Source organism: Akebia trifoliata, chromosome 9 (assembly GCF_017979445.1).
Source record: "Akebia trifoliata isolate Shusen 1 chromosome 9, ASM1797944v1, whole genome shotgun sequence".
NCBI lineage: Eukaryota > Viridiplantae > Streptophyta > Magnoliopsida > Ranunculales > Lardizabalaceae > Akebia > Akebia trifoliata.
In genome coordinates, this window is record NC_141383.1 from 10173856 (window position 1) to 10194778 (window position 20923).

At 35.5% G+C, this 20923-nt stretch overlaps 1 protein-coding gene across 2 annotated transcripts in view; it reads right to left on the reverse strand.

Annotated features, from left to right (window-relative positions):
• Nucleotides 1–4880: 4880 nt before the first annotated feature.
• Nucleotides 4881–20923, reverse strand: part of AR401 (S-adenosyl-L-methionine-dependent methyltransferases superfamily protein) — a 34546-nt gene continuing 18503 nt past the window's right edge. The window contains exons 5-7 of one of the 2 annotated variants that reach the window (XM_086453168.1): nt 5587–5690; nt 5434–5485; nt 4881–5332 (exon numbers count right to left, since the gene is read on the reverse strand). In XM_086453168.1, the coding sequence (XP_086309294.1) occupies nt 5123–5332; nt 5434–5485; nt 5587–5690 (366 nt within the window). In that variant the 3' untranslated portion in view covers nt 4881–5122. Of the gene's footprint in view, nt 5333–5433; nt 5486–5567; nt 5691–20923 lie in introns of both variants that reach the window. The other variant, XM_086453169.1, reaches the window with a different exon arrangement.

The following is a 20923-nucleotide window of genomic DNA, read 5'->3' on the forward strand; positions in this document are numbered from 1 at the left end:
TTAGATATTTCTTTTTATATATAATTATTTATTTCTTCCATTTGATTAAATCATCATAATATTGCATTTTTTTTGGATTATCTTATGCCCACACATTTTTTACTATGTTTTTAAACATGGACTTGCTTTTCGTCATCAGGCAAAGGTCATTCACTCACACAATGAGTTTCCTGGCGCATAGACTGCCAGCAGGAAGGTATTATTTAGACAATTAAACCTTAAGGGTTGAACCAATTTTACAAAGCGCAATGATCGCAAGCTTGATAATGGTCTTAGTGTCACCTCATATATTATCGAGATGAGATTCATAAGAATCGATTATGATTCATAGACTTGTAGAATCATAAAGCCTGAGAAAGCCGGATGTGAACTTTAATCAGGTGCTTTGGTAAGCAATTGGATTGAGAAGTTCAGGTTAGGCGCTCATAGTGCGACAAGACTTGGATCTGTATGGTGTTGAGGTTGACGAACTCTTGAGGAGCTCCACCATAGCATGTAAGTCATACTACATGCGTTATTTATTTTTGACATTTATTATTACCTATACGAGTAAGTAAATGATTATCTGTTTCCTTACTGTGTGAGTATTTTAAATAATTAAGTAATTATTGTGCCCTTAGTGACTTATGACTATGATGTAAAGTAAAGGTTAATGTTTACTGACTCTAGCATGTTTTACCTATGACTAGGATTGATAAGGTCAAATGGAACATGATTGAGAAAGTAACTTAACCAAAACTAAGCAACATGAAGGTTTGAAGAAGATTATTTGGCATCACATTCTAATGATAGATTGTACATAATGACTGGAGCTTGTGTCAACACTGATATTTTTACTTTCAAATTTTTTAAAATATACTATTATATATTCAACAAAATATATAATTTCACAAATTATTTTGTTTTTTAAAAGAAAGCTCATGCATTATGTACAGGGTTGATCATTATTCTGAGTTTAGGCTCATGAGAGTTTAGAAAATGCTCAATCCGATATAGTCAAATAAGTCTGGAGCATATGTGAGTTATAGGAGATGAGATGTGTTTTGTCAATTAGATAGAAACTTGGCATAATGCTCTTTCCGGAAGTCAAACTCCCGTTGGTTGTACACCTTATTCCCTTGTAAGAAGAAAATACATGCATAACATGAGATGAGGAGATGATTGTTAAGCCTTACCATGGACAAGTGGGAGATGTTAGTTGTTTTTGGGCGTCCATATGAACCCAACTCTTATTATTCATGTATTAGGACTCCTTTTTGGAGTGAGAGTCCTAATAAGGTTGACTTCTTATTTTCTCTATAAATAGATAAGATGTGAGACGTGAATAAGAAGAATAATAGATAACAGAAACTTCTTCTAAGTTGCAGGTTTCTGAGTTTCTATCAAGAGGACCCCTAGGGTTTAAGGTGTGGAAACAACGACAGGTTATACACTCCCCCTATAATATTCCTAACAGTTCCAAAAATCAAAATCTTAATTGTAACTAATCGAATTTACAATTTAAGATTCGAATACCCCAAAATACATACACAAACGATTTCGATTCAAATTTATCACGATCTCCACAACGGAGAGAGATAGAGACAAACTTGCATCAAAACTCTTCTCATCATCTCCACAACAAAGAGAGACAAAGATAGAGAAACTTGCAAGTTTCTTACAATTTCCACAACGGAAACAGACAGAGAAAGAAAGTGAGAGGGACACTTGCAAGATCTTCACGATCTCCATGACGGAGAGAGAGATGAGGGGAGGTTGCATACCTCAATCGACTCCTTTGACCTTTGCAGAACTTATTCGATTGAAAATGAAATCAGAAATAGAATTATGAAATAGGAGAGGAGGGCTGAATCGTAATTTCAGTCAAAATTAAAAAAGGGTATTTTCGAAAAGTAAAAAAAAAAAAAACTATTTTACTATTTTTACTGATTTGGTAAAAATATTAATTCTAAAAACGGTAAATTATCGTTTTCAAAATGATTTGCTACAATTTACCGTTTTGGTAAATATACGAAATTTGGTGCATGTTTTGGTAAATCTACCAAATATTTAAGCTACTGTGAAACTTAAGCGAGTTACCTTGAAAAGGCATAGCGTCATTGGGAAATTGGTTTAGTTACATATTGTTAATGCAAAAGGATGGACTAGTAGTGACTCAAAAAAATTCTACTATTTTGATTGTGTCATAAAAATAATGAGTTTCTCTTCTCACTACTTCTCTCCATCCAAACATAGCCTAAGAGAAGAGAAACTCAATTTCTGCATCATGTTTGGATTGACAGGAGAGAACTTGGGACAATTTTGAAATTTTAAAAATATCTTAAGGGTATGTTTGATTGCATGGAAAGTGACTTTCCATGGAATTTGAAATCCATGGAAAAATAGTGGTGGAAAATAGGTAAGGTTGGAAAATCAAATTTTGATTTTACTTTGATAAAATCATGGAAAAAATATGAGAAAAAAGTAGAGAAGATGAGGAGGAAGAGGGAGGGGGGAGGATGTGGCGGCTGCGACAACGACGGAGACGGTGGTGGTGGCGGTGGAGGTAAGTGAGGAAGAAGAAGAGAGAACGTGATGGTGATGGTGGCGGCGACGGAGGTAAGTGAGGAAGAAGATGATGAGGAAGATGGGAGGAAAACGTGGTGGTGGTGGTGGCGGTGGTAAAGGAGGTGAGGTAATGGAGATCGAGTTGTTGACCCAATAACTCAAGCTAATGTTTCCAAGTCTTCTCAAGAACCATTGCAAGGAATTGGCGGTCCGATGACTAGGGCAAGGACAAAGAGGATGGAAGAGGCATTGCAAAGCTTGATTGTGGAAGTAAAATACAAAGAGGCCATTCTAGAAGATTCTACGGCTAACTTCGGAGATATCAAAGTTTCATCAAGGATGGTCAACTATCTTTTTATGCAAGAGATCAATTTGGAAGATCAATTTAAATGCAAGGGTTAATTGGAAATTTTTATGTTCTAATTGTCCTTAGTTTTGAATTCCTAAGGACTAATTAGACTTTCTTTATTTTTCCAAGGACTAATTAGAATTAATCTTGATCTAATTTGTCTATAAAAGGGCACCTCATCTTGTAATTGAGACATAATTTACAATTTACATTTTTATGAGCAATTCTTTGAAGTTTATTCAAGAAGTTTCTTAAGTCTTCATGTGTTCTTTATGAGTTCTTGTATGAGTTTTTGTATGAATTCTTGCTTGAGTTCTTAAGGAAGTGCATGAATCTTTGACTTATCAAATGAGTGATCATCCTTTGTGGCGTCTCAAGGTTGGGGTTTTAAGGACATGGCTTCCTTAAGGTTCTAATCCGATCAACATCATCTCTTATTTCTAGACAACTTGTATTTCCTTTGAATTAAAAGATTCCTAAAAGAGATCATCAAGAAGAGTTTCCAAGAGGAAACATATCATGAGGAATGGAAAAAAAGGAGAAGAAGAGAGAGAAAGTGGCCAGAGATAGTGATGATAGAGACGAAGATGGCGATGATGATGACGATGACGACGATGTTAGTGTAATGATAGTAGTGATAGGAAAGAAGAAAATATGAGTGGGGAAGAATTGCGGATGGAAAATATGGGTGGATTTCACTTTCCCACCCATATGAGTGGGAAAGTGAAATCCATATTTTAGTGGACTTTTTTGTTGAGGTGGAAAATGAATTTCTATTTCCATGTGCAATCAAACACTTGAAAATGTCATTTTCTATGAAAATTGATTTTCCACCCTATCTTCCATGTGCAATCAAACATACCCTAAAAGAGATTTAGGGGCAGAGTTGGCATTGTAAAATATTTTAAAAGGATTTCTATCCTCGTCTCTCCAATTCTTTTCTCTTCTCTCCCCACTTACCAATCCAAATATGAGAAATGGTGAGAAACTCATTTATTGTCCTATAGATAGGTATGGTGTCTGTCTATGTGGGCACAATTTATGATTAGTAAGAGGTTTCTCCAATTCTTTACTAGCCAAATAACCTTAAACATAGTTAGATAGTTTTTTTTTTTTTTTTCTGAGGCACTTTATTATCTATTATGTAGTACATCCAAAACACATCGGAATTGATTATACGAGGAACTTGATAATTCTCAAATAACATTGTTGACAAGGAAGAATACAAGAACATGAGACGAGACGACAAGGCTTTTGGATTGGATGCTTGTCTCTTTTAATGATATTATTAGGGGTGCAAGAGATTTTAAAACCATCTAATCGGGTACCCATTGGTGGCCTGACTAATGCCCTACAATGTTCATGAGAACTGGAACGTAAAAGCATGCCCCTGTAATCTATGATCTCTCGCATCTTTGAATAACATGGGGGCTAATAATGGTAGGTAGTGCAAGCATTTGGGCCCAACATGTTGTACGTACTGCCCACTCACTCACGGCCCTCCTCTCTAAAGAAGCATCATGACCTAGGGCTGGCTGTCAATGGATCGGATCAGACTCAAAATTTTGATCTGTTCTTGTCTGATAACTTCAGGTCCGGATCAATGACATAAGGTTTCAATCTGACATCTTATTGGATCGGATCTGGTTGACTGTGTCCTGATCCAATAAGTATCCAAACTGATAAAAAATTTATAGAAAATTATATTATTCCTTCCTGAAACATATTAAGTTTTAGAATTTGTACGTCAAACCAGGTTTAGCCCAATTGAAACTTATCTGTTTCAAAGTCGCAAAAACTGTGAAATCCCCACGGCAAAACCTCAAGACTTTTAACTTGTCTTTTGTAACCTGATCCGATATGTTATCAGATCAATTCCAGATCCAATCCGATCCATATAGAATTGACAGCCCTGTGATGACCCTATCACCTGATTCAATAACTGAGGTGCACTGTAACCACATCAGCAGGCATCGAAAACTCATCACCCGCAAAAAAAGATAAGCATTTTTAAAATAAGTGTAAACAAAGACGACAAACAAAAGAAGATTTCACTCTCATTGGACCATTAACACTGAAAGAGACCAAGACATTTTGGATCACCCATCAACCACAATAACAGACAATTGCCATTCCTAACACCAAACATTTGTTCCAAACCCACAACCAGCATTTTGTTAAAAGTACCAACCTCTTGGTCTTTCAAAAAAGAAATCCACATGGTTTTCAGGCACGAAGAAATGCTACGGTGGCTACACGTGATCCTTCTGATCCTCCGAACATAAATGTGGGATACGACCGAACATGACTGAGGTATCGAAATGGTTCCTGGCCCTTGAAAGTCTCGGATTCCCGGGAGGCACTAAGCCTTCTTTGGTTGAAATTGTCCACCTCTTGCACCAATTCATCTTTTGTACTGTTACAAGATGTCACAATCTGCCAAAAACAAAAAAACAAACAGAACATAAGGAAAGAACTGATAGGTAGAGATGATGATAAATGTTGTTCCACTTATATCAACGTAAAAAGATGCTAACCAATAGTCCACCGGGAGCAACCAACCTCGAGACAGAATCCCAATACATGATCCTGAAAATGAGTCAAGAGACCAAATGATAATAGCATACAGTATCCTTGATTAGTTTGAAATTGCAATTGTTAAGAATCATACATGCTTCAATTTGATGTACCTTTTTATAGTACCATCAGGATGCAATCCAATGGCATCTAAAGCCCCCTTATCCATAACAAGTCGGAACTGCCTCTCCAATTTTGTCTCAAGAACATCATCAACCTATGAGAAATGCATCAAATCAGCTGCCAAATTGTCAAAATATAAAACTTGTGCAAATGAAGATCCAATCAATACAATTATCAAAAGCAAATATTACTTGGTCACATTAAAATAAAATAAAAAATCCAAGGTGTAGGGAAATAACTGCAAATGATCCAAATTAAAGTAATCATTATCATTGTTGTCTATACCTTATCCAAATTATTGGGCTCGGCAACATGAACCCTATTTCACCCTTTAACTCTATTCTTTAGTTACTACACCCACGTCATTTCCATCTTCCTCTTGCTTTCTAGAGTAACCAAAGCAACCAAAATGATTGCCAATCTTAAAGTTATCGGTCTTGTGATGGGTTTGTATAGTTAAATAGCAGCTTGCAAAGAAAGAAAAGACAGAAAAGGAAAAGAAAAGTATACATCGAAAATAGAGTCCAGCCCGGAAACCGAACGTAGGCAAGGATGTCTTCAAAAAATAACCAAGTGTGTGAACATAAAATATGTATTATTCTAGGCCACCACATGGCACCAATGTGATCCAATGTGAATTGTGAGGGTCAATCTAGCACGTATTCACCAGGGTTGGAATATGTACTTTCTATCCAATATACTACACGGCATGATTAATAAGGCAAGATTTGAACAAGAGTAAGAGAAAGGAATTTAATCATATCTCCTTGAGAGGGGACGATTACAATTTCTTGATAAATGGGAGTAATTCATTTCTTTTAAGTATAAGAAGTTTTTCTATTTAAGGAGAGCTTTTATCATAGAGGAATAAGGGAAAGAAAGGTCTAGGGGCCAATAGATGTCGAATAAGAGAAAAGAGGCTTAGGGCCAGTTTTGTACAAAGAATGATGTAATGGTCCAAGGAATATCAATAAGCTCTCTGGCCTAGGAATGCAGTTGCAAGATTGGGTCAGAGCCCGTCAACAATCCCACGTGTTATTATCTCTTCTTCTATTGAGATTCTTTGCACTATGACCATGTGCTTATGTGTTTTCCTCGAGAATAATTGTTGGGGAGATCCCGAGGAATTGAAGACGGCCCAATTTTTGTTCTCCCACCAAATGTGGTGTCCATTGAAAATGAACAAGTATCCATGCTCTACTCATGTGCTGAGTGTTGATTCCAATCCTTAATTTCAAGGTTAAAGTTTGGGACTTTCCAGAGTTGTTGGAGAGCATACCATGCACCATTGAAACAACGTAAGGGGGCTTTTTCCCATACCAATTTTTGGGCTTTATTTATAGAGTGTGTATAGAAAGAAAATAATGAGCAGGAGACTGATGTCACAGGCTTTCCATACAACCAAATATGTCCCTATTTCAACATGTCATGGAAAAATTATAGACTTCTAGCCAGGGGCGGAGCCAGGATTTTCTTTTAGTGGGGGCAAACTTATAGTTAATTGGAGGGGGAGGGACCAAAAATTGGAGGGAGATGAGGGAGTGGGGGCAACAGGGTCAAACAGGGCATATCAGTAGTTTAAAATGCAGGGTTATCTCAAATTTAAGCATAAATACAAGGGTATCTCGAATTTAAGCATAAATTCAAGGGTATCTAAAATGCCCAAAAAAGTTTAGTGGGGGCAGTTGCTCCCAATGTCTCCTTACTAGCCCCGCCCCTGCTTCTAGCAATGACCCGAGAACACTTGAAAAGTGTCGATTATTCTGAAAAAATCTAGAAGGTTCTAGTTGTGTTCCATGTTGTACATAAATAGTCTTGTTAGTTTCAAGATACTTCCTTAGGAGAGATCTGAATTTAAGGACTGTAGATATTTCAGGAGTGTTCTAGAGAATGTAGATGAATGTAGCTAATCTAAAACCCTTCAATCATTTCTAGAATACTTTTGAGGCCCTCAAACCTTATAAGTGGATTACAACGTCATCTGTCTATATAAAACTTCTTTGGAAATTTTACATTGTTGTAGTTAGTAATATGAAACATTTGATGTTATCATCTAAAGTATATATGCACTAGTCAAATAATTTTGTTTTAGTTTATTAGTCTAACAATGATATGAATATAACAATATTAGTGGATTCAATAATCTAATGAACTATGCCGTGAGGGATAGCAAAACTTTTATGTAATGAACATAGCAAATCAGTCCCCTAGTGACTTTTCCATAGGCAACTCCCTAATCATTTTATTTTTATTTTGCCTTTTGACATGTTCAATAAAATTATATCTTTTACTAATTTATCATCAATGAACGATATAGAATGGATGGACTAGATGTCAAGTTGACTTGATTATTGATATTACTGATGATCTCAACAAGCCATAAAAACTAGGTTAAGGGATTTTATAGTGTTGAGCCCGCTTTGGAGACACTCTCCACTTGAAGACATTTTTGGATTAGACACTCTCGCATTTCTGCCCCCGCACCTGCTTCACGCTCTGATCACTAAGGTCAAGACCAAGATGGCAGTCTTGGAAAGGGCTTTGGCCAACTGATCAATGGCAAGTAGGGATGTTGTTCAGGAAATAGACCTAAAAACCAAGCCATATGGCAGTACCTGGGATAGCAAGGATTTAGAAAACTTTCTATGGCTAGTGAAGAACTATTTCAAATCACTAGGCTCATAGACAAGGAAGATGAATGCATGGAGTAATCATATACCTCACAGACAATTCGATGTTGTGGGCCAATGGTTGATTTTTGTGGCCTACTAGTATTTTGTGATTTGGTTCATGAATGTTTTTTATGTGCGATTGATACATAATATATGTTTTGGCAATTTATGAATGTAGATTAATGTAGGCTTTGCTAATAATGTCTTGATTTTATGGTAGTTAACTTTTCTTCAATATGTTGTTATTTCACTCAAAAAGAAATATTGTTGTTTAGACTATTTTTAGCATCATAGCACACCTAATTACATGGAGACATGTAACCATTCATAGATATATCCAATAATGTGTTTTTTTTTTCGCAAAAATAGATTGGAAACTTAAAATAAAAAATCTAATGTATTATAAATTTTGATAGATTTTTAATTTTTTTTCTCAAAATATATTTAAAACTTAGAATAAAAATCTAATGTATTATAAATTTTGATATATGTTTAGTAATTTCTCATCATAATAAGGTTATTATGCTTATGACATTCCAAGGAAGAGGTCAGGGTGATTGCTAGTCCATAACTCGTTGCCAATGAGTTTTTGAAAGTTCGAATATGTAGATTGAAGTTCTAAAAGTGAGTTTAGTAAGACCAAGAAGCACATGTTCGACAAAAAGATTTGGTACTCTTTGAGGTAGACCATGGTTGCACCATGCTCAACCTACAAGGGTTGGGGGCATAAAATATACATAATTAATTTGAGTTGGACATGTTGTACCAATAGTAATGTAGGGTAGAACACACAAACCTAGAGTTTATGTTAAAAATCTGGTTCTAGGGTGAAATCCCAAGAACTAGGAGTAATGAAGAATCTCTAAGTCGAGCAAAACAGACTTCTTCAGTCTAGGTTTGAGATTGATGGAAATCAATCGCAAACACTAAAATTAAGAACTAGAATCAGGCTCTTATGCTATATAAAAAAATATATATCAAGAAAGGGAAGAAAAGTCTCTTCTATTTTTCTTTTATTAATCAATCTTCAAAAAAACTAACTGCTGAATTTGTTTAATGGAGCTCCGTATATAGATAACTCTTTCTTAACAACTTAGAACCTTCTAAAATACTAAAAAGTAACTTCATAATCTATCTAGCACATATTACTAACCTTCTAATCCTATTAGAACTCAATTTAGACACCTAAAAGGACTTATAATTATAACGTAAAGAATAAAAATAAATTTTATAAAAGAATGAAAACATAAAACAAATTAGAAACTTCCTAAAGTTAAAATAGAAACTACCTAAGAAAAGAGACTTTCTAAACTTGAAATAGAAACTAACTAGGACTACTTAAGTAACTTCAAAATTAGAAATTCAATAAAAGAAAGAATCCTAAGAGATATTGAACTGGTTCTTGAGGACCGGTCAAAGATTGGATCAAGTTGACTCGATCCAGCAGATTTGACTCGGCTAATGTTGTTGATTTCTTTCTTCGATGTTTCTTAACTCAATCATAGGCATTGAGATACGTGTCAGCAAGCATATCTACATCGTCCTCCCCATGTTAGAGAGAATTTGCCCTCGAATTCGTAGCAGCATCATCGGAAGGATTATTACCAAATTATCGAGATAGGTGCTTAACGTTAAAAACATCGGAAATGCATAGAGTAGCAGGTAGTTTGAGCTAGTAGGCATTAAAATTGATCTTCTTTAAAATTTCCGAAGGCCCAAACTTCTTGAAAGCAAAATTTCCTCCCAAAGGCATCTTGTCTTTAGTTAGGACAGCCCAAACAAGATCACCAACATCAAAGTCAACCAAATGCCTTGAAGTATCTACATCGGATTTGTATTTCTGAGTACTCTCCAAAAGCTTTACCCCAATGCAAGCATGAATTTCCTTGAGAGAAATCTAAAAAACTTCAATTGTAGCATGTGTGTTTATGTGCACGATAAGGAGGGTCATTATGGTGGCGCTGAAAATTGTCTTTTTGTTGCATTGTCGTACTCTTGAAAAGCATTGAACTCCTCATGGTGATTGTTACCCACATGGTTGATTTGGGTAGTGGGGGGATAATTGTTGGCTGGTTTTAATAAATAGGAAGGATCATATGGAATAGATGATGGTTTCGAAGATGATTTTGGTATTTCAGAGATGTATAATGTTGGGGAAGTCCATGAAAAATTGGTTTGAAGGTGGTAGAATGGATTTTGTTGGAGAGAGGATTGGTGGTAGGGAATTTTGATTTTGACTATGGAGAGTTTGGGGAAGATTTTTGGTAGCGGAAGCAACATGGGGATGGGAAGAGATACCTTCATCAGCAAATTGAGGAAGAGAATATAGACATGTAGAGAGTTGTAAAACATCTTCAACTTGGTGAACCATCTATAGTGGTTGTTCTAATTCGGCCTTGATCACAGATTGAATTTCACTCTGTAGTCATTTGAATTTCTCTTCAAGAGTCTATTTCTTCCTTCGAAGTTCATCCATCTCTCTATCATGCTTCGCCAACTCTTTGTCATACTTAGCTTGAATTTGCTTTAAATCCACCTCCAATCTTTCATCAATTGATTGATGAACATTATCAAGCCGAGCAGTAATTTCCTTAAGTGCACTTATCCACGTTTAATATGTTCTAATGTGTCTGCCTTCAAAAGATTGTGGCTCCTTGTACCCACCGGCATGATGAAGAACATAAAAGTATGGCTCTGATACCAACTGATGTAAGGTAAAACACACAAACTTAGAGTTTATGTTAAAAATATAGTTTTAGGGTGAAATCTTAAGTTCTAGGAGTAATGAAGAATCCATATGTCGAGCAAAACAGACTAGACACTTCAATCTAGTTTTAAGATTGATGAAAATCAATTGCAAACACTAAAATTAAAAATCAATATTGGGCTCTTATGCTTAAAAAAAATAAAGAGAGGGAAGAGAAGTCTCTTCTTTTATTAATCAATCTTCAAAAAAACTAACTGCAAAATTTGTTTATTGGAACTCCTTAGATAGATAACTCCTTCAAAACAACTTCGAAACCTTCTAAATTACTAAAAAAATAACTTCATAATCTATCTATAACATATTACTAACCTTCTAATCCTATTAGAATTCAATTTGGACAATAAAAATGAATTTTAGAAAAGAATAGAAACATAAAACAAATTAGAAACTTCCTAAAGTTAAAATAAAAACTAACTAGGAAAAGAAACTAATTAAAACATAAAACAAATTAGAAACTTCCTAAAGTTAAAATAGAAACTAACTAGGAAAAGAAACTATCTAAAATTGAAATAGAAACTAACTAGAACTACTTAAGCAACTTAAAAAATAGAAACTCAATAAAAGGAGTCCTAAGAGAAGTTGGACTAGATCTTGAGAACCGGTCAAAGATTGGAATAAGTTGACTCAGTCAAACCAAATTGACTCGGTCAAACAGATTTGACTCGATCAATGTTGCTAATTTCTTTCTTCGATGCTTCTTAACTCGATTATATGCATTGAGATAAGTCTCGACAAGCCTATCTATGTCAAATAGATTGTGCATATCTCGATTTAGGATTCTAGGACTGGTCCCATGCATATCTTGCGGTCAATCTAGCATGTATCCCATGGTTGGGATATGCACCTATCCCAAATGCCACGTACCATGATCTTGTAAGGTAAGACTGGATTAGAGTTATCGAACTAGAGGAAAGGAATCTTACAAAATCTCCTTGTTTGAGGGGACAGATACAATTGTTTGATTAATGACCTTTGTTTTTGTGTTAATGATTTTTTTCTTTCTTATGGAGATCTACAAGAGAAATATAGGAAAGAATAAAGGTCTGAGAGTCATGGATGTAAAATAAAATGAAAGAGGCCTAAAGCATGTTTGTACAATGAGTGGCGATATAATACTCACAAGAAATAGTGGATTGGATGTTTAGATCCTAGGGATGCAGTTGTGGTGAACCCCATATACAAACACCATATGGTATTGTCTCATTTTCTCCTATTGTGATTCCTTTGTGCTTGTGTATGAATTGTGATTGCATGCGTATTTTTATTCACTCGAGAATAAGGAACCAGCAACATAACCCCCCCCCCCCCCCAACACACACACACACAAAAAAAGACCAATGTTTGTGGAAATCTACATCACAAATTGATTGTGGTTATATGCTCAAATGCCTCATTCCAGCCAAAGCATAGCAAATAATGGCCAAAATCCATTCAAGATCAAGTGGGGATCATTTTGGGGAATGATTATCAGTTCACAAAGCCTTGGCCCAAGAATATTTTTAGATTTACCCCATTGATCGCAACTATTTTATGTTGTAGGAAAGGGCAGTGCCATTGTTCCATGTTGAATCAGAGCATGCAAGAGTTCATCCAGAGCACACATTTGCCTATTTGGCATGTCAAGAGTCCTAATCTTCAATAACTAAAAGCCCCTTTAAGACAAACCGATTATTGAGTTATGATCGGTTTAAGAATATTTTTAGATTTACCCCATTGATCGCAACTATTTTATGTTGTAGGAAAGGGCAGTGCCATTGTTCCATGTTGAATCAGAGCATGCAAGAGTTCATCCAGAGCACACATTTGCCTATTTGGCATGTCAAGAGTCCTAATCTTCAATAACTAAAAGCCCCTTTAAGACAAACCGATTATTGAGTTATGATCGGTTTAAAATCTCATTTTGATACACATGTTTCTATTTTTTTCAAAAAACAAAACATTCACAAAACTTTCTGAAACATTCAATTAACATTTACATAAGTTTTTCACAGAATACCATGGTGAAGGGGCATGCCATTGCTTTCAGGTGTCTAAAATAAAAATAAGGGCCTATCTCAATGACCCAGTCTTCTATAAAAGACCAAGGTCAAGGGCATGGATTGAGTTGAAAAGCTTTGGGTTTTCAGCAAAAAAAAATATATATATATATATATATATATCGAAGATGTAGAGAAGACTAACCTCAAACTTCCAGTGCAACTTCGGCGACCCCGCCACCAAGGTCTCTCTCTCTCTCTCTCTCTCTCTCTCTCCTCTCTCTCTCTCTCTCTCTCTCTTTCAGAAAACTTCCATTATTTCAATTTCCTCCTTGTTTCATCTCAGAACATCAAAAAACTGAAACATTTCAGCCACAACGAAATGATATTTTGAACACTGGTTATGATCACCCATATCCAATAGATCTTCTTAACTCCTTAATATCCTAAAGGGAATGGCATTGTCAAAGCATTGAACAAGACCCTAATAGAGAGAAGACAAGATGAAGCACCCAAAAAAAAAATTAGTAAAAGTTGTTCCCCATTGTAATGTGAGCCTATGTAACTATCACTCAGGGAGCCAATAGTGAATCCCATATTCGCACTCACACATACGAAATGGAGGCCATCCTTCCAGCCAAGGGTATGAGCTTGATGATATGCAATAATTTGTCTCTCGAAGATATAAAACATGACTAAGTTAGACCTACTAAAAGAGAGAAAAGACAATGAACTCCATCGCCTTCTCAAGCCTGGTTCCTTCTTATGAGTGCAGAGAAAGTCATCTCTAACATTTACACAGTAGTTTCTAAAAGGTTTAGATTCAAGGAGGGTGGATTAGATATAATCTTGTTTTGGAAGGATCCAAAATATGGTGATGCTTCTCTTAAAACTAAGTTTCATCTTCTCTTTTCTAGGTAAACCAAAAAAGATCATCAAATGCATGATTTTGTGATATGGAAAGCAGAGGACATCTTTTGGTTCTATGAGAAATTTGAATGATCTAAAAAATGATTTCATTGTTAGCTTGATGGAACCAAAGCGAGCCCACAATCAAGAAGGATACCAAAAAAATGTCAAGTTTGCTTCCCACCAATGAGATGATCTCCATTGACAACAAGGTCAAAGTGTTCCTGACAACCCCCTAAGCCAATTAGCAAAATGATCCTACTATGTAAAGAGCATGATTGATGAGTGATGTCCAAACTAGGCATCCAGCAATTTGAACAAAAAATTTGGCAATCTGACTTGGCTTCTTTGGGAGTGAGAGGGCATTTATGAGTTTCTACAAACTCAGCTATGGACAATATGGAATCCCATGATTTAATATAATCACCTACAATACATCGTAATAAATTTCCTAGACTCTTATTGACCACTTCAGTTGACCGTGTGTTTGTGGTGGTATGCTCAAGAAAATTGCAATCTAGTACCCATCATATGACACAACGTTTTCCAAAAGTAACTCATGAATCTGATGTCCCTATCAGATACTATCGTCTTTGGTAATCCATGCAAACAAACAACCTCTTCAAAAAATATTTTGGCAACATTAGAAGCATCAAAGGTCTTAGAAGGTAGGAAATGAGCCATTTTAGAAGAACAGTCCACTACTACAAAGATGGAATAGTGCTTCCCGATAATCTTGGGAAGCCCAAGCACGAAATCCACACTAATATCTTGCCACCGGGAGTGTGGTACTGGCAAAGGGGTATACAACCCAGTATTTTGCTTTCTCTGTTTTGCCAGTTGATAAGTACGACATTGCCCAACAATTTTGGCTACATCTCTTTTGAGACTTGGCCAATGAAATCCATCCTCAGCAAGGACAATAGTCTTATCTCACCCAAAATCTCTAGCCACTCCACCAGCGTGGAGTTCACAAACGAGAAAATCTCGCAATGAGGTACGGGGAATGCAAAGCTTAGTGCCCTTAAACAGGTAGCCATCCTATAGGACAAACCCATTGTTATTTCTCACTAGATTACTCATAATTAATGTGTACATTTCCAAAAAATATGGGCATGTGGAATATTCATCTTTTAATCACTCAAACCCGGTTACTTCAACACTCATAGAGTGTACTAATGCAATCCTACAACTCAATGCATCTGCTAGCTTATTCTCTGCTTGCGTTTTATGTTTTAACACAAAAATGTATTCTAGTAGAAATTCAACCCACTTCGCATGTCTTGGGTTTAATTTCTTTTGTGAACTAAGGTACCTAAGGGCTTCATGATCTGAGAATAACACAATTTCTTGAGGCAATAGATAATATCGCCAATATCTAAAGTATGTACTACCACATAAAATTCCTCTTCATAAGCAAAGTATTTTTTTTCTTGCCTCTCTCTAAACTAAGCAATTGGAAGACCTTGACTCAATACTCCACCAATGCCTACCCCAAATGAGCCACATGCAAGCTCGAAAACTTTGCTAAAATCTGGAAGGCGCGTGACAAGAGCTTCAGTCATCGTCGACTTAATCTCCCTAAATGTTTTGACTGTAGCATTAGTCCATCTAAACTCCCCTTTTTTTATACAATGTGATGGACCATGATGAAGCTGAATCCTCAAATAAATCGACAGTAGACTATAGCTAGACCATGGAAGCTATAAACATCGTGCATTCGGTTCTGGCCAGCTAACTATGGCACTAACCTTTTCAGGATCTATTGACATCACCTCAGAAGAAACTATGAAACCTAAGACGATAACTTGATTGGACATGAATGAACACGTCTTCGGTTTGCAAATAATTTCTCTTTTCTAAGAACATCACAAACTTGCCTTAAGTCGTCTAGATGTTGTTCTTTGGATTTACGATAAATCAAGATATCGTCAAATTAAACTACCAAGAACTTGCCCATGAAAGGCCTCCACACTTGTGTCATTACCCTCATAAAAGTACTTGGAGCATTGGTTAACACAAAGGGCATGACTAACCACTCATAAAAACCATCCTTCATTTTAAAGCAGTTTTCCATTCATCCCCATGACGAATGCAAATCTGGTGGTATCCACTTTTAAGATCAATCTTTGAGAAGATTATGCCACCTAGCATCATATCCAACATATCATATAATCTTGGATAGGAAGCCGATATTTGATCATGATTTTATAAATTGCTCTACCATCCACACATATACGCCAATATCCATCTTTTTTTATTGTAAGGAGAGCAGGCACGACACAAGGACTCATACTTTCTCTCACAAATCCCTTTCATAAGAGTTCACAGATTTTCTTCCTCAACTCTGCATATTCAATAGGATTCATCCTATAATGTGGTAAATTGTGAAGAGTTGCTCCAGGGATTAGATCAATTTAAAGAACCAAAATAAAGAAGGGAACAAATGCTGTAAATATTGGAAAGAAATATGACCCAACCAAGTATGCCACAGTATTACTCAGGATTTATTGACCACACTACCATTAATCTGAGACACATGAGCCTGTGGAGCTTGCTAAGATGCTGGGATGTCGAGAACGTACAAGCCATCTGCTTCACGACCACTGCCAATCACTCTCTTCGTCGCCAAATCTTGAAAGACACAATGAAAAGGAAAAACAATAATACTACAATTTAGATTTTTTGTAACGTTACTAATAGAAATAAGATTAGTAGTGAGATTGGGAACACGCAAAACATTAGACAAAGGAAAACTATGAGAAACAGTGATGGTTCTTTTATCAGCTATGGATGATAAGGAACCATCAGCTAAACAAACTTTGTCCTTGCTTGAATAGGAGTTGTAGGATTGAAAGAATGAAGACATACCTATTATGTTATCTGAAGCTCCTGAATCAAGAATCCACGAATTGGACTAAGATGAGGAAACATGATGAGCAGTGGCAGGAGTACTTTTGTGAGCAAAGGAAGAGGTCGCAGTGGAACATCCAATAGAGCCCTCAATCAAACAATATCCTCCTGAGAGAAAACTAGTTGTATCACTAGAGTTGGAATCTCAAAGCTTAGGGAAACATCTAGTGCATCAGAATTTGAGGCTTGATGAGCTGAGGAAGATCGACCCTTAAGCTGGAAAGAGTCAAGACGACCTATCAAATCCCAATACTTTGCTCGAATGTGTCCACAATGTTCACACTTTGGTATTTCTCTACTATTAGGTCCCTGTATGGATTTACCAAAACTTCTTCCCTCTTGGAGCTTGCCCTTCTCCCTGTCTATTAGCTACCATGGCAAATTTGTCACTCACAAGATTATCCAACTGTCCCATAGCCAATCGTCGACTCTCCTCACTTTGAACATATGAGTAAACTGTATTCAAAGAAGGAAAAGGGTCCCTATCCAGAATCTAAAACCGAACCATCTCAAACACAAGGTTCAAACCAACTAGAAACTAGAATATGCGGCGTGTCTCAACATGCTTGTTGAACTTTGCACAATCTTTCGAACACTCCCAATCAAATAGCAAAAATGATCCAGTTCTTCCCACATACTACGCAACTCAGAGAAATACCCAGACAATGCCTTCTCCTCATGTTTAAGATGAGATATATTCTGCTCTAACTGATAAATCCTAACATTGTTCTGAGCCTGCGAATAAGTCTGAGTTACAGATTCCCAAATTTGTTGTGTTGTCTTCAAAAAAAGATATCATCTACTTGAATGAAATAACCAAGACATAACCAATGAGTTTTCAGCATCCTATTGTTCATATTTGGGATCTGAAATATCAGGTTGTTTCTCCTTTCCATTCAGATAGTCAGTCTTCCTCCTACCATGAATAGCCAACTTTGCAAACTGAGTCCATTCCAAGTAATGTGTGCCATCAAGTTTGACTATGATGATCTAGAAATAGGAATTTTCATCTCTGACTTGTGGGGATCCAAACCCACTATTAGTAGATTGTCCGAAAGGAACTTTTGACATGAATTCGAGAAATAAACTACTCACAAAATATCCAGATCACACGAAATTTCACTCGAAAACACAAAATAACTATTCAAAACGTAAATCTAAGATCTATTACTCCATTTCAGATATTAAAAAAATGTTTCACAAACCGTGAGCTATTACACCTGTGAAATGGGCTGTAATAGCCAAAAGAAGGGTCCAAATCAACCCAACGAGGACCTAGAAGTCTAGATCTGACCTTCGAGGGATTTAGAAGAGTAGAAGTAGTTCACAAAAGAGTATATCTGAATAGATCTAAGTGTAATGAGCCATATTGGGCTGAAAGATGAAGGGAAAAGGTCTTATTGAGGATGACAACAGCCTCTGCTAGCTGGAACTTGAAGGACCACAGCCTCTGTTGGCTGGAATAGAAGGACGATAGCCCTTTCTTGCTGAAATCTAAAGGGCACAGTCCTTGAGGGCTTAAACTTGAAGATAGACAACCCTAGAACTGGGCAACAACCCAAGAGACAAGTGGCGCTACAGCCCTAGGGCTCCTTTTGATTAGTTTCTCTTCAATTTTTATCTCTCTTGATCGTAACCGGCTCTGATACCATGTACAAATTCAACCTAGGGATTTTGGAGAGAAAGATAAAAAGAAGAGAAAGAATAATCAAGAGAAAGTTGTCATTTTTTATTCCTTCAATCCTATTTATATGAGATACATAATAAATAAAAAAAGACAAAAAAAGGCATAAACAGAAATAAAATAAACTTTATGTAATGTCCAAATATATATATATATTGACCCAGTCAACTAAGGTTGATTGGGTCAACCATGGTTGACTCAAGTCAAGTCAACTCTAATCAAATAACTTTGACTAAGTCAAATTGACTAAAGTCCAACTTTCTAGGAAATTCTAAAAGATTAGAATTTTTATATATATATATATAACAATATCTGGATATTATTTGGTAATATCTAACTATGGTATTAGCTGATTTTTTTTTTATTTGTTCAACTTTCTACACAAAGAAGAAAGAGAAAAGTAAGAAGGAAAAAGGAAAAGAAAAGAAAGAAGGAAGATAAAGGAAACAAGGAAAGGAAAAGAAAGAGAAGCAAAGATGTAGGCCCTTGCAACTCTTTATGATAGTTTTAGTAAAAATTTAAGAAAAATATTACTGATTTTATAATTGTAAAATAGAATTTGTTTTGTTTTTAAAACATTTCTGATTTAGTAATTTTAAAACAAAAGTTATTTTGTAATTTTTTTTCAACATGCACATACTTTATATATATTTATATTATTGTTTTTATGAGTTTAAAGCATGCTAATAGTTGTTGTTTTGTTTAAAAAGAATTATTACATGCTTGTAGTTGATTTATACATGTTTTATACGTATTTATACATGCTAAAAATAAAATACAGCAACTATGAAAGTTGTTGTTTTTGTATAAAATTGACATAATATGTAATACTAGATAGAATGATCAAAATTTATTGTTTTATACGTACGTTATATGTGTTTTATACGTATTTATACATGCTAAAAATAAAATACAGCAACTATGAAAGTTGCTATTTTTATATAATATTTTCCTATGTATACTTAGATTGAATGCTCAAAACATTTGTTACTTCATTCATGTTTTACATGTACTTTATATGTATTTTGTACGTATCAAAAAAAGAAAATACAGTAACTACATAAGTTGTTGTTTTTATATACACAATTCATATATTTAATCATATTTTATAGACATGCATGATTTTGAATAAGTTAAACAGTGAACAAGTTACTTTAATCGTTTTGGTGATGGATTTACAAGAAATATTTCTAATTAAAAAGTTGAGTAAGAAAAGTAATTTATTAAAATAAAGTCTGAGAACGAGTTCTCAATTGATTGTTGTGTTTTAAAATACCCAGTTGGTGAGATGCTTCGGCGTATGCCATATAAGACACGAAAGAGAGAAAAGATGAGGTGATGCTTCAATCATAGACTGTGTAAGACACGAATGAGAGAAATGCTTCAACTATTGGTCGTGTAAGACACGAAAGAAAGAAAGAAAGAAAAAACAGATGAGACTGTACATTTAAGAGTGGTATGAGTATTTAAAACACGTGTATGTTTTACTTTCATTACGTTTTGAAAAGAAAATAAATACTTATATATAGTATTTTAGTGATTTATTAAAGAGATTGTAAAAACCTATAAAGAATAACATGTTGTGACATTTCCGGAATGATGTGTTATTTTAGGATAACAATTGCATTGTTTGAGTTCTTATGTATTATGGGATGCATAAGAACACAACATCACAACAGGAATCCGGGAATTTCTTTTCTATCTTTAATAGAGAACAAGATGTAGATAGTTGTATGATTGATAGAGAATATCGAGGATCACATGCACGCCAGATTGGCATAGATGAAGATGGCTAGTTAATGATCATTAATAGTCTAGAGTAGTCAAGAAAAAATGACCTACTTGAATTGGCCCGTTTCTTAAGGTCTTGGTCAACAGCCAACCTGAACCGGAAAATAGTTACCCAAATTGTAGCAGAGGCTGGCCATAGAATCAAGAACTAACGGTGGGATTCCACACTGGTGAAGTATTGGAATAATCGTATTTTGACTGAGATGTTCACATCAGTCGTGACCCTCAACTCTCTATTATAGTACTCTATTATTTGATGTTATATTATGAACAACTGTTTCGTCAGATTTTAAGTATTTCAATTTCCTACTAGGTTTTATGACATCGGTGTTCAATTATTTTCAATTATGTGTTGAATATCAAATATGCATGATTTATGAATTTCTAGAATGTTTAAACCGCTTATAGGATACTGTTATTTAGAATTGTAAGATTCCCCTACTGGGTAACTCCTCTGTTACTCACCCCTACGACATCATAAATTTCAGGTGCACCTGGTTTAGGTGATCCTTTCGAGGAGGTTCAGTACCATGGCCTTATAGATGATCAAGTCCAAGCTTTCAAGAGTGGAGCATGGGTACTACTAGTAATAAGTCTCAAACTAGAGTTAGGTTT